The sequence below is a fragment of the Dermacentor silvarum genome, chromosome 4, assembly GCF_013339745.2.
Source record: "Dermacentor silvarum isolate Dsil-2018 chromosome 4, BIME_Dsil_1.4, whole genome shotgun sequence".
Taxonomy (NCBI): Eukaryota; Metazoa; Arthropoda; class Arachnida; order Ixodida; family Ixodidae; genus Dermacentor; species Dermacentor silvarum.
The window spans coordinates 31,787,828-31,813,727 of NC_051157.2; the positions used below are offsets into that span (position 1 = coordinate 31,787,828).

General features: G+C 45.9%; 1 protein-coding gene across 1 annotated transcript in view; it reads left to right on the plus strand.

Annotated features, from left to right (window-relative positions):
* The first annotated feature begins 768 nt into the window (after positions 1 to 768).
* Positions 769 to 25,900, plus strand: part of LOC119449721 (fatty acid hydroxylase domain-containing protein 2) — an 81,181-nt gene continuing 56,049 nt past the window's right edge. The window contains exons 1-2 of the mRNA XM_037712959.2: positions 769 to 905; positions 16,804 to 17,015. Coding sequence (XP_037568887.2) covers positions 16,831 to 17,015 — 185 coding nt within the window. The 5' untranslated portion in view covers positions 769 to 905; positions 16,804 to 16,830. The remainder of the gene's footprint in view (positions 906 to 16,803; positions 17,016 to 25,900) is intronic.

Here is a 25,900-nt window from a genome sequence, read left to right on the forward strand (position 1 = left end):
TTACAGCCACCTCCTCGGCTCTTTTGATGGCCCGAAGTTGAACCTCCAGGCTAGGAAACGGAAGACATGCGTCTGGTTAAGCGCCCCGCTTTTCCTTTTTCTCTCTCTTTGCCTTTAGGCATAGGTTGAACGCGGCAGGAATTTGCAGCATATCCGAGCCAATTTCTAATCTCGTTGGTTGACAGCTGCGGTGAAATAAAACTGCGTTCTCACCTCTGCCTCATCTCAATTATCCCGAGAAAAACCGGTACTGCATCTTCCTCGCAGTTACTTCAACGTCTGTTCATTTTTTTTTATCCAGTGGTGTAATTACACTCGAACGACTTGAAAAATGAGTGAGTGGTTGCTCCGGGACAAGCGAGCGCGCATGACACAGACCCCATGAAAATGCAACGAGCCCTCGTAAGCAACCGCACAGTCTTTGTCCTGGTGCTCGCTTTGTTCTCGGAAAGAGGCAGCTCTCGTAGCGAGGTGAACCTCGTCGTTGTCGCAAGAAGTGAAAACGTCGACTTGAAGAGCGGCACATAGCACGCTCGCGTGGTCGCACTGGTAGCGGAGAGAGTGTGGCGTCAAGCGATGGAGAGATAACATCCGCTGACACGAGGACGAGGATGAGGGAGAGAGAGACAATACGTCTGGGGCAAGAAGAAATGTACTAACCCCGTAGAAGTGCTGTTGGGAGGGTGACAAAAGCAGGGATGCAGAAGGCTGTCTCTCTCTCGACGGCACCACGTGACCAACCGGCGTGGGCGACGCCTGCTCGGCACGCGTCTCTCCGCGAGGAGCAAGATGACAATTCCATCGTGCCCGACACTGCGGGGACAATCGAAGCGGCTCGACTCCCGGAGCAATCACCTGTGCGAAGCGGATGCGTTTAGCGGCAGGGACGCGCCGTGACCGCTCAGGTATTCCGTGCTCCTCATTAAACGCGCGTGCCTGGTTCGTTCGTTGATGACGTGGTGTATGCTGTAGCCGGGAATGACGCGGGACAAAGCTTCCGTCGTTGGTTTGAGATCACCTGATAGGTATATGGTACAGCCGTCGAGGCACAGAAGTGATGAGCTGGAATGCATTTGATGACGCCGGCGTTGTTGTCGGTCTCGGTAAACGCGCTTTGCTTGAGCGAGTGTAGAGAGAGAGAGAGATCTTCCGGCGGGGACAAAATCAGAAATTCCGTTGTTGCGGGATTACGGCCTTTGGTCGAGAACTCTCGGATCAGCGCAATTGTGATCCGTGATGGTGCGTCGCGGAGGCACTAATTTGTACGCTAATGACGCGGTTCTCACGGCGTTCGCGTTTTCTTCTCGCAATTATGTGGTCAAATGAAACGTAATTAAATGCAGTAGCTGGCGGTACGTGTTGCGATAGCTAACGAGTGAACACATTTGCTAACAGCTCTTTCGTCGGCGCAAACTTAACGGGAACGACAATGCCTGGTTATGCGTTGTATAGATTTGTCCTTTGACATTTACTTTTGTGTGCACATTTTTTAGCAATAATAAAACAGACATGTGGCACTGCTTTAGTGTGGCGGACGGCGCGAGAGCATCGGACGCGAATAATAAGCACGCTGGATGTAACACATCCCATCTCGCGTACAGTGTGCAATAAAGCCAGAACGGCGCCATTATATAGGCGCACGTTTATATACGTAAAAAGAAAAATCGTCTGCGGGCGAACTTCGTGATATATATCTCTAACCCAAGGGATGGCAAGATACTGACTGAGTGTTCTTTCTTAGAGCAGACTATAACGTACACACTTCGTTTTATAGCATCGGCATTTAAGAGCTCACGTCACGCCTTTCCGTTACCACATCCGTCCCTGGTTCACTGTGGGGGGACATAACGATTGCTGACGAACGACGTTATGGCATACTCTTATAGGGAACACTCAGTTAGCATGCTGCCATCAAATGAGACCGAGATATAACATGAGGACGGCGCACTTCCCTTACTGTATAGGCATCTGCCTATGTAACGACGCCATTTCGTATTTATTACATACTGTACGTGGGTAAAGAATCATCACATGCTTTAATGATAAGCTGGGGAAGTTAGCCTGGCTGATCGCCTGCATGGCATCGCGAGCTTACATTAGCCCAATGAACTTTGGCAGACTTTACAAACCAGCGCCTTTGTTCCCTGACCTAAAGCTCTGCTTTCCGCACAGCTTACTACGACGGGAGATAACCCTCGCTTGTCGTCTATGGTTTGGAGTAGCATTCACTAATGCCTACATTCTAAAAATGTTTGCACCAGTGGCGCACCGACGGGGGGGGGGATTCGGGAGTTGTAACCCCCCCCCCCCCTTTTTTTTTTTGTTTAACCCTTCTTTCCTTGCGCCTTTGAGTACTGCAACTAAGATGTAAGACGCGCAATCGTCTGCACACTCACAAACTTGCGCAAAAATCGAATTTTTTGCCAATTTCCCGTGAAGAAATTGAAATTAGTGCTGTTTAGATGATATTGGCAAACTGTCAACCCCCCCCCCCCCCCCCCCCCCTGGCAGAGATCCTGGGTGCGCTACTGGTTTGCACCCTTAAGGGTGTTTGCTTGTCACATGGGTAACACCCCTACCGTTAGGGCCTTCCGAAAGTTTATAGAGGACGACAACGGAGCTCTAACTAGACGTGCGATGACAAAAGACGCAGTTGAAAACTATGTATTCATTCCGACAGCCTTGGGCGCACTGAAATATCCGACAGGAGAATTTCACAGAGATACATATGAAACTTCATTTAATGCACTTCTTATGCCGCTTGTCACAGCTGTCATAATATTTACTTGCAAGAAAAAGTCGGCAAACAAGATGACATCATTGGTTCCAACCGTTCCAACAATTTGACCGTACCCCTTAAACACCACAGGTGGTCCAAATTTCCGGAGTCCCCCACTACGGCGTGCCTCATAATCAGAACTGGTTTTGGCACGTAAAACCCTATAATTTAATTTTAATTTTTAACCCCTTAAACGGGAGGGTGTTTGCCATGCGACAACCGAACACCTTTATACACCCATAAATGTGTAAAAGTGCTCCCTCATCGGAATGGCCAGAAGTACAGAATGTGAAGCCTTTGGATGCAAATTGATGATTGTGCACCCTTTGTGTGATTGACATCGTTTCAGTGTACAACGAAAAGCGCTCTGAAATATGCTCGACAAGCTTAATTGATAACCATTAGCTTACGGAAAAAATAATATTAATTGTACCCTGGTCACAGCGGAGGTTAGCTCAAGTTACTTTTAAAGTGCTAGTGTGTGCTTTTTGAAAGCTTTCTAGACTGAATGAAAACTATAATCGTTGTAATTCGAAAAGACACAAAACCGAAAGACGGGTGGCGATGCCGCCTTGAAGTTCCCGCTCCAAGTCCCGGTGACATCATGGAATTTGACACCGTCTGCTCGGGCCTAGTCAAATTTTATTGGTTATAAAAGGAGTCCACTCTATTAAAAAAATTCAAAGGCTAGGCTTAGGACGTTCCCAGAAATTTTACTGAACTACAACGGCTGAAATGCTAAAATACACTATAAAATCAGTGACGTCAAGCTGACGTCCCGACGCTTGGGTTTTCGGCGCGAAATTCGAAAAGTAGAACTCTCACCTTCATCCGTTCTTTTAATAATCATACCATTACCGCCAAATCAACAAAACCAGAGGTCTTCATGAATACTTTATCAATATAAAATGAGTCAGTGTTTCTCTTTAGTGTCATTTAAGGCCTGCAGACCTTCGAAACACCAGTAGCGCTTTCGTAGCACGCAACGCGCCGGTGGTGTTTCCCAATGAGCTTAGTACTGGCAGGAGAGCAGGCTCAATGTGAGATACCGCGAGGCATTTAAAGATTGTCTGGGGAAACTTTAAATTCATTCATTAATCTTACCAAAGTTGCGCGAAACTTTGGAAGTGCAAGCTGGAAGAGCAGGCGCACGTGGTCTTACGTGAGACCTCGGAGACGTTCCCGTTATGTGTTTAGCCAACGCCTCCTAGAGAGCACAAGACCTGTGCACTTCGATCCATGACGTCATGATACCTTGCCAGACTGCCATATATAATTTAATGGGGAAGTTTCCGAGTAAACTGCGGTGATTTTGGTGTTACCGCTTTCGTCACGTGTCGTTTCGGTCCAAGTATACCATGACGTCATAAAGCAGAGTGCACAGGCCTGATATCTAGGAGGCGTTGGTTTAGCACGCCACAGATATGACAGATGGGATGCTCTGATCTGCGCTCACTGTGGCGGACGATAGCGTAATTAAGGAGAGTGGGCAGTGTGTAAAGCGCAAAGAGTGTTCACATCTGTATCTAGAGCTACTAGAGCTGCTACCCATGCTTTTCAACACAGCGCTCGGAGACGCAGTACTGGCGAAACGCGAGCTACCCACTTTTTTGCGTATTAGGCGTACATGTCGATTAACCTTGACAGGGCTAGTCGGCGTCTCTTGAGGACACGACGGTGGATGTGGAACACCTCTTTGAAACTTTTCCTGTTAACTTTGACAGCCACCCAGACTCTCCCATCTCGAATCTGTTTTCTGCAATGACCTTGTTACATCTCGGTTAACCGCTTCCTCGAATGCTCTGTTCATTTCTCCGCTGCCTTTCACCAACCAATTCTTTCAACCATTTCTCTGTAGCGCTGTAAGTCATATATGAAGGAACAACTGACAGTTCCACATTCTACTTTTGTGGTTGCGAAAGGCTAAGGAACACTTCTACTCTTTGTTCAACGGGCGAATACCGATGCCAGCCTAAGCCGGATTCAAAGCCCGTCTGTCCACGACATATCGAATTCCAGCTGATATAGAAAGCCATCTACGCAGAAAACTATCAGGAAGCGCTCATGCCATTTTTCGAGACAAACAAAATGCGCGACGGCCTCACTGCGTGTAAGCTCACGTGATTTTGTATATATATCTTCAATGTCTTTCTTCCAAGGCTCCATATCCTTGTAATCCCTCTTACCTTTTTCTTATCTATGGCAGCCAACGGGACACGATCCTGCATGGTCGTCGGCGTTGTCCCTTTTTTAAAGCTTTTTTTTTTCTTTTCTGTGTGAAAAAGGCATTGAACCCTCAGAATCCAATTGTTTTGCAACGTTTGCGCTCTTGTACGTCGTTGTTCAGAACCGAACCGAAAACTCGGGGCCTACGGCCACTATAATTTCATGTCTTCGTCTAAGAGAAAGATGGTCAGTCCCTGTAATTTCAGTGTTTAGTGGCTGTCAAACGGAGGATTTTCTTAGGAACCGTGTATTTAGACGGGGAACGCCGAAAATATAAATTTCACGCTCGACATCGCGATCGATATTTTTCCTTCTCGAAGTTGACAGGTTGATCGCGGGCGCAAGCTGTTTCTTCTGAAAGGGCGACGGCTATCTATAGCCTCTCCAAGAGCGCAAATTTCGAGGCGCATCGTGCTGTTTGCTATAGCAGCCCACGTTGCTCTGCATGTATCGTTTACGTGCATCCTTTCTGACGCTAGCGCACATATTACGTGGAGCGCTATGCGGCTCAGTAGGTTAAGGGGACTTAGCTGCGGTGATAGTAGAGAGTCACGTTTCAGCGCCCCTTGAAAGAACCAAGCTCATTTACACAATAATTTCTGCTTTCTGTTCGTTGGTACACTCATCTTTCATAATCAGTGGAGTGTTGTTGCTATTTCTGGCTGAAAATGTCAACTTGACGAAAAACGTAGAACCTTTTCAAAGAGAAACATAGCAGCTGGGAGCTCCTAAGCGTTGCTGAGCCTTCGACTCCTAGGTGCGTCGCATAGTGGAACTCCTGGCGCTAGAAAACTGGGGATAGTGAGGGAGAGAGTTAGCCTCTCTTTCCAGAGCTTGCGAACAGTGCTAATCTAACGGGAAACCGACTAGACGAGTGCAGGAATCTCAGGTTGTCATGAATGCAGTGCCTTCGTATCGTTTGAATTGAATTGGATTTTATTTGCCACACAAAAATTATGAAGATGACGTAAAAGCAATTTTGGGAGCCATAGCAGAAAGCTATAGCACTGGGTCCAATTGAAAAATATTACTTTCTAGTAGGGCAATTTGAGAGACAAATCAAACTTGGACATAGACATGAAAAACCACAATACACACTACGAATGAAAAACTACAATATTCGGCTGACAGAAGAGAAGCGCCGGAGAAAAAAAAAAAAAAAAGGCCGTGTTCTGCAAACAAACAATAATAACCAAAGTCATGTTATCAAAAAGTGAACTCATGTAGTACTGTTCTAGCAAAATATTAACGTTCTGACATATTAAAAAGAAAGAAAGATGATACTCATTTGTCTCGGCCACTTTACCCCTCGCTCCATTACTGCACAACAGATTTGCTTTGTAGTAGTTCCAAGGGAAATGACCTTATGCAGATTGTGCACGTTTCAATCTTTCCCGATGTGTTACAACTGAGATTTCAAAGACGGAATGGACAGCGGATCCTTTTACCACCTTGTAGAGAGGCTAGCTGAAGCAACCGGTCGTGCTCACCCTATTTATACATAGAAGCAGAGTAAATGGATGAGATTCTGTTTGCGCATGATATAGCATCGTACATCAGAAGAACTCGTCTAATTATCTGGAGTGAATTCCAAGAAGTGTGGCCTTTGGTAGCCCCCGAGGGGGCGTACTTGGTCAGGCATAATCTTCTCGAATATGTGCACTTGTCTTTCTCAAGTTTTCGCCGTTAGCGGCAACGTTTTTCTTTCTCAAGCTTGGAATTATTTTTAACCTTGCGGAATGTTGGTAGACGCTTTAATACGGAGAGAGACGACGAGACATTTAACAATGCTGCTGGTTTTCTTTCATATGATTCGTATGTTCACGCGGAATCTAAAGCTTTCGAGCTTTATTTGCAGTACTCTATGACTGAATGTGAGTTTGCTTATTTGACAATAAAAAGTATGTGCTATTGTGTTTTATTTTGCACTGAAGAAGAATTCAAGAGGTTAGGCACGCTCTTTTGCTGCCTTCTGGCAATAACGTTCTTTTCATTATCACTAACCGAAAGCAAACCGAAAAGTGAAACAAGAAAAAAAAAAGAGTGAATAAAAGGATTGTCTCGTAATTATTTAGAAACTGGTGCTGCGTGCATTTAGCTACATGAAATTTAGTTTTTTTCCATTTCTTTGCTTCATTATTTCAAGTAGAGACAGATATACATTCATTTGTAGGGCATACAAGACTGTATATTCTTGGCGTTGTCTGGAGCGGCGGCACCGAACGGTCCAGGAATTATCCCGATTTTTCTATAGCAACACACTTTTGCGAAAGAGGAATGTCATCTGGATGCACATAGGATGATAAACAAAAGCTTATCCGAAAGGGCAAGTCTTTCGCCGCAACTACACTTCATGCGAGGTAATAGGAGAAAGTGTGTTCTGTCGCTGATTTGGCTCCTAGAAAAGGCGGCGACGGCGCCGAAACGGTAGCGAAAGATGGTCAAGCGTTGGAGAACAGAGATGCACTAAGACCAAAGAAACGTATTGCCAAGAATGCGTCATTTTAGATATAACAGTGATCCAATTCACATATGGATGTCTTAAGCAGAAGGGCATAATTTATAATATTTAATTGCACGATCATCTTGATGTGTAAATACTGCAGTCGTGACAAGCTCTACCATGCATATAAGGTATACAGTCGGCCGCAAAAGTTAACGGGACACGCGTGTTCCACGGCAAACGTGAATTTCTGTGGTAAGGTAATATATGGCGCTTTAGAATTTGAGCCCTATCTTCGAATGATTTGTAACGGTGAATATTGAAATATAAGGCCTTGCTGTATCACATTGTAGGTCGCAAAGGCTACCCCACGCTGAAACTGCGAATGACCCCGCCGTGATAGTTTAAGGGCTATGCCGCTGCGAGGTCGCGGTTTCAATTCTCGCCCACGGCGGCCGCATTTGTATTGCGCATTTGTGCACGGTAAAGAACACCAGGGAAATAAAATTAATTCAGAGTCCCCCACTACGGCGTGCCTGATAATCAAATCGTGATTATGACACGTAAGACACCAGAATTGAATTTTATCTTAAACTACGAATTCGAGGATGTAGTATATGTGCCCGGTCTTCGCGCGAATTCAGTTTTTTTTTCGGAAATCCCACATCCCATAAGCTTTTGTGGCTGACTGTACGATCGCGGGCAAATAAAACACGATCGATGAATTTCAAACCATAACCGCAAAAGCGCAAGATTTGTGCTTGAAGGTGCAGATATTCCTACTAGTGTATATGTCGCTATAATTTTGCTATGAGATACCCCGCTCTTAGTCGTGAAACATGAACGCGCAGAACGCAAAGAAAAACGCCAGGAAAGGTCTAGCGTTTCTTTTCTTTTTTTTTTTGTTCTTGCATGGATTGCCTCGCTCGCACTTGATTTTTAGCAGCAGTATGTACATTCTATGAGTGATTTGCTTGTGGATAAAAAGAAATTGTTCACTCTTTTAAGAGTGCATGTCTGACCTGAAGCGTGTACACCACGGTGGCTCTCTGGCTACATATATGGTGCCTGACTGCTCTGCACGAGGTCACAAAATCGAATCCCAGTCGTATTTTGAGGTAGTGGCGGAGTGCAAAAACGCCAGTCTACTACACATTCAAAAAAAAAAAAAAAGGGGGGGGGGGAAGTGCAGCTTGTAAAAATTAATGAAAGGTCCTCTTCTGGTGGTGTTCTCGGCATCCGACAGTGCACACTTAGAGACGGCTTAAACACAGCCAATTAGTTGCATTGACCTTGAACAAACCATAAACAATTGTTGGGAGTGAGTGAGTGAGTGAGTGAGTGAGTGAGTGAGTGAGTGAGTGAGTGAGTGAGTGAGTGAGTGAGTGAGTGAGTGAGTGAGTGAGTGAGTGAGTGAGTGAGTGAGTGAGTGAGTGAGTGAGTGAGTGAACTCTATTGGGTCCACAATAGACGCGAGTAAACTCGACGTCACCTGGCTAGGCCCACTCGGGGACCATCAGGTCAAACCTGATGGCCCTCTCGCGGGCCCTCTGGACTGCCAGGATTTGAGAGGTCTGATCCTGGGCCTTAATAAGCATCATCACTTCCTCTTGGGTGAAAGGGGGACCGGCAGTCTTGATTGTTGTGAGATTTTTTTAGAAAGCGTGTTGCATTACCACTTCGTCGAGGACTTTGTCAACGTATTGCTTATAGTTTCCTTTTGTTCATAGTCAGACTTCTTGCAGCACTTGGCTTTTCCAACGGCATTTCCCCCATGGCTTTTTCCACGGCAAAATTCAGTTGAAAGCGCACCGTCTTTGTGGTTCTTCCTCGGCCCAGTAACTGCATCAAACAAACTGGTCCAAACATCTTTATACTCAAGAGTACAGACTTTTGGGCCAGTTTGTTTGATACAGTTACTGTGACGAGGAAGAACGACAAGGACGGTGCGCTTTCAACCGAATCTTTATTTTAGGAAGGGACATATTTGTACTGAAAAACCAACAGCACGTGGTAACACACGGAAACAGAAAGGACAAATCAACGCACACACGTACGTGTTCGGTCCAGCAGAGTTCAACTAAGCCATTTCCCTTCTGCTCAATGCTACGGACAAGGCGCTGACGCGAGCTTGATCAAGCGGATGCTACCGGCGTCAGTGCGCCGTACGTAGCATTGAGTAGAAGGGAAATGGCTTAGTTGAACTCTGCTGGACCAAACACGTGTGTGCGGTGATTTGCCCTGTCTGTTTCCGTGAGTCGACACATGCTGTTGTTATTTCCGGTATAAATATTTCACTCTCAAGATAAAAATCCAATTGCAAGAAAACGCATCGTTCTTGACGTTCTTTTTCGTCCGCGTCGTTTAAGCGCTGTGGTCCCAGTTACATGTAATAGTCAGGCGGTGTTCATGACGAAACAGTCAAGAAATGGCCCTTTCTCAGAAGGAGACACACAAGAGCAACACCGTACCGTACCATTTTCAACCCTTGTCGGTTCTTCAAGATTGCTATGAAACAATGGTTTAGTTGCCATTTATACACCTGCTTCACTCAAAAACAGTTACCCTGACATGAAAAGCACGTACGTATACTTTCGGTAAGGCTTTCCGAGTTTAAGGAAATCGGGTAACATTTGCTTCTAGCCGTTGACTCGCACTTTACCGGGCTAACGTCACGTTTTTTGTCTCCTTGTGCACACAATCATCCGACACGCTCCTCGCTTCTTACTGCTTACGCCACTCCCGTGCGTAAGCGCGCTATTACACATGACAGAATACCGAGCTTTCTCGTCCTGTGTTTGCCCTGGTTCTCGAGATTACACCCACGTCAAGGGCAGGGAAGAGAAACTACAGGCTCATTTCTAGATTTCTGTTCTAGTTGTCTTCAAACGGCGCGTTTTATTTTATTGGCTAGCTTTAAACTGTGACGAACGCAAATGCTTTTTAGTTCATCTCTTTCTGGGAAAACCCGACGTCCATTTATTTCTCGCGGATCCTCTTTTGGCCTGTCAGAAGTCAACGACGAGGCTCTGACGTTTCCTGAGAGACGAACGTCACGCTCTGTCGTATTCTCGTGAAACGAATTCTTAGGGACGTAATTGCTTTTAAAGTCGGTTCTTATTATCTATACTTGTAGACTGCGGACCCGAAAAACCTGTTTTTCGTCTATGTATTCCGGTTAGACGCCGAAAGCAGCGTATCTACGTATACGTGGACTGAGTAACCGTCTTGTCATGTTTCAGAGCAAAGCGTTGGTTCGGGATTGTTGGTAATCCATACTTATTGCTGTTTTAGCGCAAAAGCCGGTCCCGTTCGTGTCCCTGTGTGCTTTGGTAGATCTTGCGCTAAAACATTAATAACTATTGTCATGTTTGTTGAGGTAAGAGAACTCCAATGGTGACGATAATGATGATGATTACGTTCTTCAAAATGGCACGAACCCACTGTTGGGGTTTTGCGATATTTTCCCGATGCCCTCGTCTCCTTCCTCTATAACGCTGTCGCCCCAACGCTGGTTATTTTTTGCCCCGTTAGAATACTGAAAAGAATGCTGCGTATACTTTCCACTGAAATTCGGCACATCTCCATTTTACCGCGCGCATTGCAGGTCACCCTCATTGGCCAGTTTATATAGGCGCCGGCCGATAAAGCATTCACTGCAGGAACCGCATCTCTAGCGGGCGTCGCGTCTGTTCCGTACCCGCAATGTGTTAACGCAATGAATCACAACGGCAATGTATTCCATGAGATGGTTTATAGTTTAGGCGACAGCGGCACGCAACCTACTTAAGCACTTATTGCAGCGTTGGCCTGAGTGACGAACGTCTGGTGCCACGTCGTGAACTTAGGCTCGCGTGCGAACGTAGTATTCACCCTCTTCTCGTTCGCTCTTTACAGCCTCTTACCCTTCTCTCCTGCGTAGGGTAGCAAACAGGGTGTTTGTCTGCTCGCCCTCCTTCTTTACCGCTCCTTTCTTTTCTGGAATAAATAATTGTTAGGCTAGTTGGTTTTGCATAGCTGAACAAGTCATCATCGTCATTATCATCATCAGCGTATATTTATGTCCACTGCAGGACGAAGGCCTCTCCCTGCGATCTCCAATTACCCCTGTCTTGCACTAGCTGATTCCAACTTGTGCCTGTTAATTTCCTAGCTTCATTACCCCACCTAGTTTTCTGCTGTCCTCTACTGCGCTTCCCTTCTCTAGGTATCCATTCTGTAACTCTAATGGTCCGCCAGTTATCCATCCTACGCATTACATGGCCTGCCCAGCTCCATTTTTACCTCTTAATGTCAACTAGAATATCGTCTATCCCCGTTCGCTCTCTGGTCTACACCGCTCTCTTCCTGTCTCTTAACGTTAGGCCAAACATTTTGCGTTCCATCGCTCTTCGTGCGGTCTTCAACTTGTTCTCGAGCTTCTTTGTTAACCTCCAAGTTTCTGCCCCATATGCTGAACAAGTAACTTAGCGCAATAAAAGACGCAGACACAAGAAAGGGAGACAAAGGCAAGCGCTACTGACAAATGTTTAATGGCAGGGAAGTATTCTACATATATCTTCTCTTGTCACGCATACGCATACAGAACAATATGTAGCACGTGTACACCAAAGGCGGTTGCTCAAGAAGTCGAATTCTCCCTTTCTTGTCTTTGTCTCCCTTTCTGCGTCTGTGTCTTTTGTTGCACCGATTTATTTGTTCAGCTTTCTCATCTCTTTAAAAAAATTTTTTTCCTCCCTCTGCTGTCGATCCCGATTATAACGAACAGACATGTTCTAAAAAAAAGTAACAGGCCTACGCGGCACACGCATTACAGTCACAGCATAAGCTGGTGGAGCGGCTCAAGAGTAGCTCCAATTTGGGCACCACGCCCAACTGGGTCTTCGCGCGGCAGTCTGTTCGCCTCGTTTTGACGAGAACGATCTGAACTGTCCGCCCGGCGTCGACGGCGAGCTGCGGCTTGTAATGCTCTCTGCACAGCAGTCTCCTGAGCCCGATCAAGCCTTAGAACTGCAACTTACATGTTGGGCGCGCCGCCTTTACAGGTATCTTACCTAGTTGGCGCCACCATACTGGCGGAGGCTCGAGTCGTCTCCCCCTGCGTGCTTGCCTTATATATGGGTATTTTCCCCGACCCGATAGTAAGCGCTTGCGTGGCTCAGTGGTAGAGTATCCGGCTCCCACGCAGCGGGTGCGGGTTCGATCCCGGCGGGAATCGGGTACTTTTTTTCGTGTTTCCGGCGATAGCGGTTACGCGGGGGACGCCGGCGGCGGCATCATCGCGACCCGAAACGGCTATTGGAATGAGCCCATAACAGCTTACGCTGTAAAAGTTCGGTATATAACGTATTTCTATGTACTTAAAATCGCCTACGACGAACTTAAACGCCCATTCGTGATGCGTTCGTTATACATAGATCTATTATATCCAGTGATGAAAAGATGCAAGAAAGGAAACACATTTACTGAAAACAGAACCACGCGTAGTAGGCGCTAAGTTTGTCCTGTGTCTCAGCTTACATCATGGTCTCAGCATGACAAAAGAAGAAAAAGATAAGAAAGAAAACAACAATAACTCTCCTGTAAGCTGCCTTCGCGGCATGCAAGTGGCTTTATGGTGCTAGCAATGGTCGCGCCAAGTTCGATAAATTCGATGTGCAGTTCTTTATGTGGGAGTTATTTTACATGAGTATCGGTCGGTAAGTTTCGCGTGTCCGTTTTAAAAAACAAGTCGTTTGCCCGTGTTCAGCTGTATGTACCTTTCACATTGTTGTCTCTTAACGCTAAACCTAACAAACTTGGGTGCCCAGATTTTTTAAATTCAGATTCTTATTAGTTAACGCTGCCTGAAACTTTCACAATACCGCGCTGTTTCAGACAGTCCCAGTACAAAGCTTCTTGACTCTTCAAGTCCCTCATTTAGTTCTGTGGTGCCCGCAAGGAGGCGTACCCGTTCATAACGCCGCCACTTCCCCTGGGTGTTTCTGCAAACGATTCTTCTTCCCAACTCGACTTTACTCATTTGTTCATTTTTTTGGAGTGTGTGTGTTCGCCAAACTAGTTTCACGGTTCAAGCTGACGTCCAAACTCATTTTCTTTGATCTGTAACGTCTTCTTCTTTTTGAACAAACTACACGCTCCTTTTCTTCAGACATACACCGGCCGTCCATGGTCTTAAAATCGTCCTCTTGTACGTATTATCCGCAGGGCAGTGCCTCTAGCGGGTCTGCCTTGGTGAGATAAGCTTCACTACGAACTGCTGCAGCAAAAGAAAACAGAAGTCGTGTACTTTACAAAGTACTATAAAGACGATAAAGTAGGACAACAAGTCGCAAAGTGAATCTGGACAACACGTTCTGCTCGACATGGCTGAAGTCAAAAGCATTCGAAAAAAAAAAAGAAAACACTAAACACGACAAAATTGGGGCCTGGTTTCCCTGGGATCACAAGATCGATCGATATTGAACAGCGGTCTACCAAACAAGGCGCGCAACAAACAAACAAACAAACGAGGAAATGCGGACAAAGCATGGTCACTGTGTCAAAGTGGCCGCTTCGTGTACATTATTAAAGAAATAAAGAAAGAAACGAGTCTGCCCTTTGAGATTGCAAAGGGACTCTTTGGAGACACGGGAATTGCGCGTCAGGCTGTTTCTTTCTCTTTTATCTGGGGCTCATTCTTTCATTTATCTTTACCTTGACAAAAACTTAAGTTTGCTTGAACTTGTCTTCGAGGTCACGGAACCAGAAACAACGTTCTTTCGAATAATGTGTTTTTCTTTCTTCCTCGGTGAACCGTCGTGGGAACGTAGCGATACACCTCCTTGCTCAAGAACGCATTTTCACTCTTATATAAGTTGCTCATTCGGCTCAGTATAGAATGGAGGATACGTGGAAAACGTGACTTTTGTTCCGAATCCGCTTTCGCGAGGTCATGCGGACGTAAAGTTCTGGCTTGAAACATTGACAGGTTAGTCGCACAAAAGAAAAACAGTGATATAGTGAACAACAACAACAACAACAACAACAACAACAACAACAACAACAACAACAACAACAACAACAACAACAACAACAACAACAACAACAACAACAACAACGACGACGACGACGACGACGACGACGACGACGACGACGACGACAACAACAACAACAACAACAACGAAATGTCACGTTGGCGTTTGTTCTCATCACGCAGCCAAAGTGCACGATGGTTATAGAACGAAAGCTATACAATGACTGCATTTTCTTCAGGCTGCACTAATATTTTTCAAGAGAATGAGAGAGATAGAGAGGGAGATAAGAAAGAAGGCAGGGGGTGTTATCTATAAAGGTGTCTGGTGGACTACCCTACACTGTGCGAGGGGAATAGGGAAATAGAAAGATTAACACTTTCAAGTTGTGGCTGCAACACAGAGCAGACTACATTTTCTGATGCAAGAGTTTTCAAGGCAGTTGCGTATCATTAACGAAAGAAAGAGGGCGGGAACGGTCTGCTGTTCGGCGTAGGATGAAGGGGGACGGGGATAAAAAAGTTGTCGCAGTTTCACCTAAAAGGCGAAGCATCAATTGCGATAGCAAATTTGTAGAGAGCTATACGGAGTAATGATAGTAGCTTTATCAGCTGTATAAACTTGGACATGCAGCAGCACCGGCAACACGCAGAACTGTTGTCGACACCGTCGGCGTTTTGCCCGCGTTCGCACAAAATGCGTGCGGCGTTGGTGACTGTTGCCGGAGCCTCTGATATAAATAGGCACTTGGTGCCGCAGCTAAACGTCGCTTCTCTTCCCTCCCCCTCCCCCCCCACGGCCTTTCGTGCGTCGGAAGAAGGCGCGTTTGCTCTACATATATGGTGATTGTAAAGGAGGAAAGAGACGCCTACTTCTGCAGCCCTTAAGGGAGCACGGCGCAGAACGCGCGTTTGTTCTGCGCCGTGCGTTCACTCCCCGCGAAAGCGCGCGTCCCTCGCGCCCTTTCACTCGCACATACTGCGTTCGGCGGCGCGCGGCGACGATTTCATCTCCATTGACGTCATACGGAACCTCACGGCGACGGCGACGGCAACGGCGACGGCGACGCCGACGGCAGAAATCTGCTTTGGAGTGTCCATATAATTGCTATCGCAATAATAATGGGAAGCAAGGCGGTGAAGATGATGGAAGGTCGACTACAGACTGTAGAGTCGATCGCAAACGGTTTCGAAGCACGGAACTTGAGAAACAAGACTGGAACGCGGTAGCATTCAAAGATCCTTGACTGTTTTTCACACTTCCCGGCAACTGCAGCTTATGAAACCGTAATGTTTACCGGGAAACGCTGGCGGGGAACGCTATGTACGAAGGCGCGCTTTTCTGGTAGAAAAGCGGCCTCTTTCGTGGGCCGGCCTTCTTTTATTGTTTTAACCTTTAAAAATATTACTGCCTGAGAAGATTTAGCATAAAAGGCATGCGCAGTAGGTGTTTTGTTTTGTGAAAATTGTTTGTGGGCTGTCACTCTCATAATTCCGAGGAATAACTTTGTAAAGAATGCAAGACAAAGTGTGAGCAACTTTAGTGGTAAAATATATTTGGAGGGCCTGCGTGGTTGGGATCACTTTCTCGGCCGCGGGTGGCAATGCCGACGCCGGATTTTCTGCGACACGGGGCACTAAACGCTATCGCGATAAATGTTGTATTTCGTATCTTGTTCGTCATTTAGCCGGCCATGTGGGTGAAAATAATTTGGTCTCTAACCCGGAAGTATCATCTCGACCTTTCAAAAAAGAAGGCCGAGGCGTAAGCATTGCGTGAGACGAAACTTCCCTCCCCACCCACGGATCAGTATCTTTGAAAACTCCTAGAATGTGTGTGGGGTATAGGGCAAATGTAGAAAGTACATACATAGTTGTTGATGGACAGGCGGCGCTGAAGCTGTAAAGCGCTGAAAGTATGTAAAAAATATATATATTTTTAAATTTGTTTCAGACCCTTCATACAAATTGCATAGACAAATGAGATTGCGGAAACCATTTTTTGTTAAACATCACCGACCACACCATCAAAGTGTCAACAAGTATATCAACTTACTAACGCCAGTAAACAGAGGGAGATGGAGAAAGAAAATGTCCGTATTCACACACACGCAGAAATGTTCTTACGCTAAGGCAGTTCGGAAAAGCATATGGTAGCCAATCGCGTTGTCGGAAGTATTATTAAGGAAGGTACGTGGCCGGCTAATGACGAACAGCACCTACGAAAGAAAAGTTTTCCGAATCCGACCCGATGTTTTCAATCACGTTCCTTGTTTTCACTTCCTCAGGGCAGCGGTGTTCTATTACAAAGTGGACTCTCTGGTTATTGGCTCTCTCGTGCAGGTGGTGAAAGGAACGTGAACCAGCGTCATGCCGTCGTCGTCGTCGCCATCAGCGTCTTTACCGGTGCCACAGAGCGCCGTGTGCATGACCGCCGTCGTCACCCGAGTTGCGCATCACGTTGGTCGGAGGCAGCGCTACGTCATCCTCGGTTCCCTCCTATCATGGGCTGCGCTGCTTGCGTTTATCTACGTATGGGGTCCCTATATCGTCAAGTGAGCAAGAGCGTGATTTCACTTGTTTTTAGATTATTTGTTTGCATTTGCAGGATACAGCAGGCCAGGGTCTGACGCAAGCAGGAATGAATTATGATTTGGTGTAAGCCTTTCGGTCACGTTGTACACGTATATGTGCAGGACTTGTTTTTGCCAGTTGTGTCCATTGGCGCATGGCAAAAAAAAAAAAAAAAAAGAACCTCGGACTTTAAGCGGCGGGTTGAAGCCTCTGCTTCGATGGAACCTACTGCTTACCCAATATGGCTCCTATTCGCTTCAGTACGCTGACTATTTCTACACATGATCATTTTGAAGAATGTACCGTATCGTGTTTGACACGATGTTGGGCGTTCTGCGTTCTAACATTAATAGAGAAAGGATAGTCTTTCCTTTCTCATAATGCTTGCAGCCAATATCTAAGTTGTTCATGTGCTTTGAGTCGATCATTAAATTTTTTAAATACATAAAGAAATCACTACATGAATGACCGTACACTAACTGGTTACTAGTACACTTTAATTATGGCACTCAGCATAAAATGCACAGATCGTCGTCCTATCACCTCGACTTACTTTTAATAGCGTCTACGGAGCCGTGGGTTAAAATTATGTAACTTCGATGCATTTATCGTCACTCCATCCCAATTCTTGACTGCATGGGACTATTGACCACAGTAACAAGAAATCAGTTTAATTCAATTCATTTAACTTTATCTCATGTTTCAACGATGTCAGTTGTAGGAACAGAATACCAGAAGTAAGGATTCAATAAAATCAAGTTGCAATTATTATTCGGTTTGAAAACATATATACACTTGAAAGAAAGGAAAGAGAAAGCAAGGGGCAGGCTGGCAACTGCCACCGGAAGGGGCACACCGCCTGCCTGCTCTTCAAAAAGGAGGGGACAGGAACACAGAAATGGAAGTTATGAAGAAGGGAGGGAAAAAAAAGAAAGAACAAGATGACAGATCTGAAAGAACGGAGGGAAAAAGATGCCAAGAAATAGAATACGGCCGGTCACTGCGGATAGCTCTACTAAAAGAATGTAAAAAAAAAATAATAGAAGAAATAAAGTCCGATGTCCGGGCACCTGAAAACAAAGAAAATAAGCTACAAACGGGAAGCCTCAAGTTAATTTCCTCTAAAAAAGTAAGCAGAGTGCAATGAGCTTGATCGCGTCGAAACGCACAACCACTGGGGTGCAAAGATTGGTCGAGTGTCGTACACCGCAGGTCAAGGTGATGATAGTCCCTGACCAGCGACGTACGCGACGCAGTGAAAGCGGTACACTCCAATGTCAGGTGCTAATGTGTCTCGCAGCAACCGCAATACGTACGCGACGGACTGTCTACGCGTCCTTGTCGGTGTGAAGGTTCATACACCAGAGAGACACATGCCAACTCTTAGCTTGATTAGCAGTGCTCTAGCACGACCCAGGCAAGCCTCGACCGCGAACACGGGCGGAAACGTTCCATTTGAGACACATTGGTCTGGGTGCTGCTTGACGAGATGGCGACGAATCAGCAGACGAGCGTCATCAAGCTTGCACGAAATTTCCGGGCAGTCGTTGTGAGCGCCAGTTGAAGCCAGCCGCTCAGCCTCGTCATTTCCGGCATGAAGCCCATGTGTTTTTACTACTTCGGTATTGCTTTTCCATGAATTTTCCTTACAGTCAAATTGCAGTGAATGCAACTTTTGCATTGTATAACTTGGTTCTAGTTGGTGCCTTCGCACGTAGGAATGAAGTTATACAATGTAGTAGTCACATTTACTGCAGTGACAGTAAGGAAACAATTATAAAAAAGCAATACCGAAGTAATACAAGCACATTGGCTGCATTTGGATTACGAAAAGCATGTCAAAGCATTACGAATTAATAACATGCATATACAAATAAAGATTGACCTGGTTTGGTTACAGACAAAACATTTCAGTGGACACGGGTATACATTAGTAGAAGTAAATATGAGTAAATATAATAAAAAGAGCGTATTATGCAGTGTATGTTTTTGAGAAGAAAGGAAAACTTGTAGCTGGTGTGTGAGCGAATGCTGGACTTACATGTATGCTTGTCGGAGGTGGTGAAACCTGGTATTTCATGCAACTACGAAAAAAAAAAGGACATCGCTGGTTGACTTTGCCGAATCCTGAATTTTCTGAGGTACCGTACAGCAAAAAAGAAAAATAAGCACGGACGGCTGACTGTGAGTTAGCTAAATTATAGCTTAATATATTTGGCCGTAACACTTTGGTTTTCTCGCCTTATCCTTGCTTTTTCTTCTACGCCCGTACCGCTCTTTGATCAAGCAAATCTCGTAACTTTGATTTTGGACTGTAGTCTAAGTTTTCCAGCGTATTTCAGCTTAACAGTGCTTGACGACTCATTGTATTGTACTTGCGAAACCCACAACTGGTAGGCATGTGCGAATGTTATGGCAATTACAAGCCAGCCATATTACCGAGATGTCATCATGACAATTTGAAAGAATACTCGTTAATGGTGCGTAGGGAGGGCACGTTAACGCTTCCTATATATTTTGCATAGCAATGCAAGTAGGCACTAAAGCGCTCGGTACAAAGCTAAGCACTTAATATATCGACATATTTAGAAATCTATTCAGGTACACCGCGCCACACTACTTCGTATTAAACTGAGCGAAGTAACGGTAGGTCATAAAATGTGAAAGCGGGACAATGAAAGGAAACGTAGCAATAATAATATTATTGCTACCTACACCATGTCGAATATGTTACGTTGATCACTATCGCAGAAGTAGTCATTACGATGTTTTACTACAGCGTTATGGTTCCACAGTTATATCATTACAAGTCTATAACAGTTGGCGCATGCGCACGGGCGACGTGGAATTAGCCAGCGCGCGCGCTACTAGCACCTGACAGCAGTGCGCGGTAACAACGGTAATTCAGTTGAATTGAGTCTTTATTAACATCCACCAAAACTACAAAAAATGCTCAGAACATTGTTCGGACCCATAGCCAACAAGGCTAGTTCCGGGCCCAACAACAATATGGGAATTCAAAACAACAGCATGTAGTTGCATATCAATATATTTAACTTATTCCTCAGCATTTACTTAACTAGACAGCAACGCTTTGAGTTTAGTAATGTTTTTTGAACGTCAAAGCTTTATAAACACCAAAGAGAAGTTGTTCAGAGACTGGAAAAAAATTGTGTGAGACTTTGATGTTGTTGGGTAATAAATTGCACATGAGAACGCCAGATAATTCTAGAAGCTGCCTTATATATAGCAGAGCCATATCTGTGTAGTATATTGCGAGCAACAGGTGAATATAAACAATGTTTGCTTGCTGCTCTCGTAGTGCAAGCTGTAAATTCAGATATAGCCACAGGGAGGGGATTGAATTATATTTTATTATGTATACAACGAGCAGCCTTTATTTCACGAAGAGAGTCTAACGGTAAAACTTTAGTTGAATGAAAAAGAGGTTTGCTGCTATTTGTCGCTATTGAAAATTCATCGTGACACTCTATCATGACAAGATTGTGCTGCCAGTAACCTGCCAATGTAAATGAAATAATTCCTGATTGTGTCCACCGTTTCATCCTCATGGAAACTGAGTTGTTTCTGAACTGCTCGTCCTTTTTTTTTGTCGCTATATTCAATGTTCTTGTTTTGCTTCCATTTATGGCGGAATTCGTGGTGCTTTGGGTGGCGTTAGCCTGAATAGGAGTCGTAGACGAAGCGCTGGTTTGTGCGGCCGCTCTCTCGTTGTGCTTTAACCAGCAGGTTCTCACGTGAGACTCGTCCACGGGGCTCTTAGGACCCGTGGACGTATCGCTCGTACCGCGACGTACCGCTTGCGGACGTACGACTATCGTAGGACCGCTTCCAAGATGGACGCCGAGTAGAACCTTGCGGAAACGAACACGAGCATCTAGGACACCAAGGAAATCAATGACGAGGAGCAGGAACGGCCGAGAGGACGAACGTAGTCGTCGCGCGTCGAACGGGAAACGACTACAGTGTATAAGAGCGAGGGCACTTCGGACCACTCGCTACTCGCAGTCTCACTTGCTGTGCTTCTATTCACTCGTCATGTTCGTCCGTCAAGTATTCCCCATCGGTGCTGCCCTCGGGCTTTGCGCAATCGGCCTGGCAGTCGCTGTGCCGTCCGGCGTGGGCGCATCAAGTACAGGATCTCCGGGAAGTATTCCGGTTCGCGCGATGTCGCGCCACTTGCCTCGGTAAGCTTGGCCTGAAGACGGATAAAGACGACATCGAATGCACAGCAGACAAGGAGTGCAACATGTGTTGGGACGTGTGCGAGTTCTTCAATAGAGACTTCGAAGTCTGGAAACACATGTGCACCGTGGACGAGTTATGTTTTCCTGGATGCCAGCAGGCCTGCTCGTTCTGGCACAAGACGTCACCGACCTTACGCCCCGGCAGCGCTGCGACTAGGCATACTGAGGAAGAGTACTCGGGCGTGTTCTATGAGCCTCCGCGGCTGGAGGCGCGTGGAGTACATGACGTGCGTGTGACTTGGTCCCGGCCTCTGAGTGCCCAGGACGACTCTATCGAGCGAGCGCTGGTCTACGTGCTCTTTCTCAGAGGTCTTCTCGATGATCAACGCTGGGACGATGCCGTGCAGACGCACTACCACAACGCTACCCTGAGTCGCAGCCAACTCAAGCAGGCCTCGGAGCTCCAGATCATCGCACTCTCGCCGTACGGTGTCTTTGCTCAAACTCGAGTGGCATTGGACTTTGAGTCGGAAGTCTTCGACTCCGTGCAGGCGGACGCCTCCATCACCAGTTTGCTTCCCGCCTTTGCTGCTCCGAAAGTGGTGAAGATGAGGCACTCCAGCGGACACCTGGTCGAGGTCGACATAGCCTGGGACTTCGACATCTCGCCGGAGGCCACGAAAGTCAAGTACGAGGTCACGTGGAGGGTCCTCGACAAGGCGGTGGACGTGACAGGCCGGATGCACGCGTCGCGGCAGTCGGCCACGCTGCAGCTGTGGGAGGGAACCTCGTACTTCGATCTTCGTCCGACGCCTGTCGCCTCAGACGGGCGAGCCCGACGCTGAGACGCTCTCTCGATTCCTCGACACGCCCGTCGTCGAGCCCGAACCGCACACACGAGATGCCGCCTCAATAGCCAGCTGCGTGCGCTTCGAGGTGGTGGCGGCCTGCGCCGTCTTCGCCACGGGCATCGTTTTCGCCTGCGTCGTAGCGATGGCCTTGGTCGCAATGCGAAAGTCAGTCAGGCCCAAGGGAGAACAACCCGCAGTTACCAAGTCCCCGTTCACACAAAAAGGTTGTGCCGAGCGGCACAGCAGACGGGGCTCCCAGCTGTGCGGCGTCACCAAGACTCTGTTCGGCGGCCATCCCGGAAACGGTCCTGAGAGCGCCGTGGGCGAGCCGCGCGAGGACTTGTTGTCTGAAGCACAACGCGAGAGCGGCGGCATCAACCAATGCTTCGTCTACGACACCCATTCGGCCTAACGAGGCTCATTCGGCCCAAGGGACTCCGAATTCCTGACACGTGCAGTTGGCAAGCACAGTGTAGAAGCACCATGCTCTGCAAAAACCGCGACTCCCAGCCTACAGAAAATTTGCGCTCTTCAGACACTTGTGTCCAGAAGACGCGGTCCTCTTCAAGACCACCTTACACGGAAAATGGCGTTTCTTGTGGCAAGGCGGTTCTCTTCCGCACCACTGACGACAGCGTCAGCCCACGTATCGATCTTCGTAGCCGAACATTTCCATCTTGAAAAGGTTCTGGGCGAAGTGTCGCAGAGTCGGATTGAGTGTGTAGTGCAAATTTAGAATGATGTAGACGCTGTCATGTGCGTCATGCTCTGCCGAAACTATTGTGTGTCTGGTATGAGTGCTTCTTTACTGATAGTGGGACATTTTAACTGACAAGCGAAGGTCGCCCGTTAATTTCATGCAATTTCATGCCTTATTCCAAGACTATATATATATATATATATATATATATATATATATATATATATATATATATATATATATATAGTACACTTACGAATGCGCACACGCTGCGTCATATAAAGCGGATTCAAGTAAGCGTCATTGACTTTCGATGTTATCTTCTATGTGAATAAGTGAGCACTACGGGCCTGAAGCGTAAAATGTTCGTGTCTCATCTGATTATCGCGTGTTGCGCACCGCTTGAGCTAGCATCTCGCATATTACAATGTGTCATCCTCCTCCTTTTTCTTTAGCGATCATCATTTTATGTAATCCTATTTATTTGCCATTAAAGAGTCATGCCTTTTCTCTTCGTCAAAGAGAAAACATAATATTTATTTTGCTCTAGCGCCTGCATATAGTTTTGTGTTCTAAGGGCACATCGGTTTTTCGTATATATGTATTTTATTCGAAGAGCTTCTCTGAGAGATGGTGTATTAAAGAGAGTCAATAAAATTAATATACTCTACGTTGTTGACATCTTTAGTCGGATGTAACATAAAAGTGTACTTCCTGAATGCTATTGTGAAGTATAGCATAGTTTACTCAAATTAAAACGAAAATCTTTATTCTTCGAGGTATGATGCTGAAAACTTGTACATATGTGTAATGGTATGTGATTATTTCTAATATAAGGTCCATTTTTGTTTATCACTTTTGGTTCTAACTTTATGCACACTTCCTCTAATTGATTTTCTGCAAAGATTTGCAAAATATCTGTTTCTCAGATTTCACTAAACAGGATATAAATAGCGTCTGTATGATTCAGCAAATACCGTAAGGCCAATTTTATTGGTTCGCCTATCATAGAACAAAAGTTGCGAGACTTCGAACTTAGCTCCAAAAGAACTCTCTCGAGTTTCAAATTCAAAATCTTTCACCTCTTTTTCTAAGGTAGATCGATCAATAAAGTTGGTCGTACGGAATTCCTTTAATCATGCAGAAGCCATTAGTACCCTGTTTAAGAAATCTGAAAAACTCGTATTTTGCAAATATTTGCAGAAACTAATTAAAGGAAGCTAACATGAAATTAGAACCTAAGGAGATAAACAAAAAAGGACGCACTAATATTCGAAATAAGCTCATAATCATACATATATGTGCAAGTTTTCACCGCCATACCTCGAAGGATAAAGATTAAAAAATGTTGCAGTGGCTTAGCTCGGCTATGCTAGGATATACGTAGCGTTAGCTTTCCTGGTTGTCTAGATTGTCAAGGATTAGCTTGATTGTCATGCTTACTGCTGCTCCAATGACACACACAAACGCCAGTCAGAAGCGCAGCGGCTCCAGCGCAGTGTCAGACGGCGACTGCACAGCGAGCGCGCGCCGGCGCCAGTGCGTCTACCACAGCTACGACGTCACTCCTCTGGAATGCGCAGACAGGCGGCGGTGAGTCGCGCGCGGCGGCGGCGGAGTGCGCGAGAGGTGCCGGCTCCGGTGGCTCCGGTGCGCAAGCCGTGTGACATCACTGATCCTTGCGCATGCGCAGTACGGCTCTTGATGTGCCGCGCGAAAAGGGCTTGGCTAGGCCAGTGTAGCTAACGCTACAAAAATTTATGGTCCAGTACTCATGCCTCCCCTTAAGAAGGCGCTTTAGTTAGGGACCAACTCCGACTTCCCTATTTAAAAACATGTAAAATGCAGAAATGATTTTATGAGGCTACCGCAGGACCAATTTGAATGAAACTTGTTGCATTCGAGCGAGAAAGTCAACCTCTAGCAACTCTAGGAAGCAGAATTTTGATTTCGGACTTCGGAAAATCACATTTCTGTAAACTTTACAGTTCTGCAAAACTGCATCTATTCAAGCATCTGGAGAGCACAAATGTGATGCATTGATTTTGCAGCTTACGTGCTTAAGCGAAATTGTTAAAATGCTTACGACGGTATTGTTAAAGACCTACACATAACGATATATATTTCAGAGTGGATCAAAATTTCCGCTTTAGATGCAGCTGCAGTTTACAAAATAGTGGAATCTTTTTTTTTTTTTTAGTTTTCTTTTGCTGAGTTGCATAGTTGTAAACACGATACTTGGCTTTTAAAATTCTAATATTTTTTTATAATTATAAGAAGAAAAAGAGCCTTCCAGAATAAAGTTTAAAAAAATCACTATCTACAGTTACTAGATTTCAAATTTTCCACTTAAATGTAACAAACCTCATCAATGCAGAGGTTTTCCGAGCAAAACGATTTCTCCGTTCCCTTGTATTCATAGATGGAGTTCGCGAGCAAAAGCTTCTTTTAGACACGAGCCTCTGATCCTAGCCTCACCGCTGACAACCCCGAGGATTGGCAAGTGATCGATGATGGGGTCTATGAACAATAACAATAACAATGTGAACAATAACCGGTAACCGGCAAGTCGCTCTAATACAGAAAATTATAAATACAATGTCTTATAGGAATCACCAGCTTGACAGAATGTTCCGCGCCATACTTTGCTGTACCGTGCCGAAATTGCCCCCTCTAGATCGGTGAGCGGGGGTCGCAAGTGGACCACTGGTAAAATTCGTAAAATAGGCTGCCCTGCAAAATGAATTCATTTTCCCCCAACCAAAACTACCTGCTTACTTTTCCGTTACAGGTGTGGTGCGCCAAGTAGAAAGGGCCGAGAGCGTGTAGGCTTCAATCAAGTTCAAAGCACCTTTCTGAGTTTTAAAAAAATATTATTATTCTTTTCTTTTGTTTTTCGTCACTATCGCGACGTTTCTCGTTTTTGAAAGTGCAGCAACTTGGTGCTCTCCTCGGCTGCGGCGATTGCATGAGGATTAGGCGGGTTTGTTTGACGAAAGTCCCGGCGTTGTGACAGAAAGGGGATGGGGGAGGTGAGGCAGTGAGGGGCACAGCAGTGGGCCTTCACCCCCCCCCCCCCCCCCCCCCTCCAATGGGTGACCCTGTAC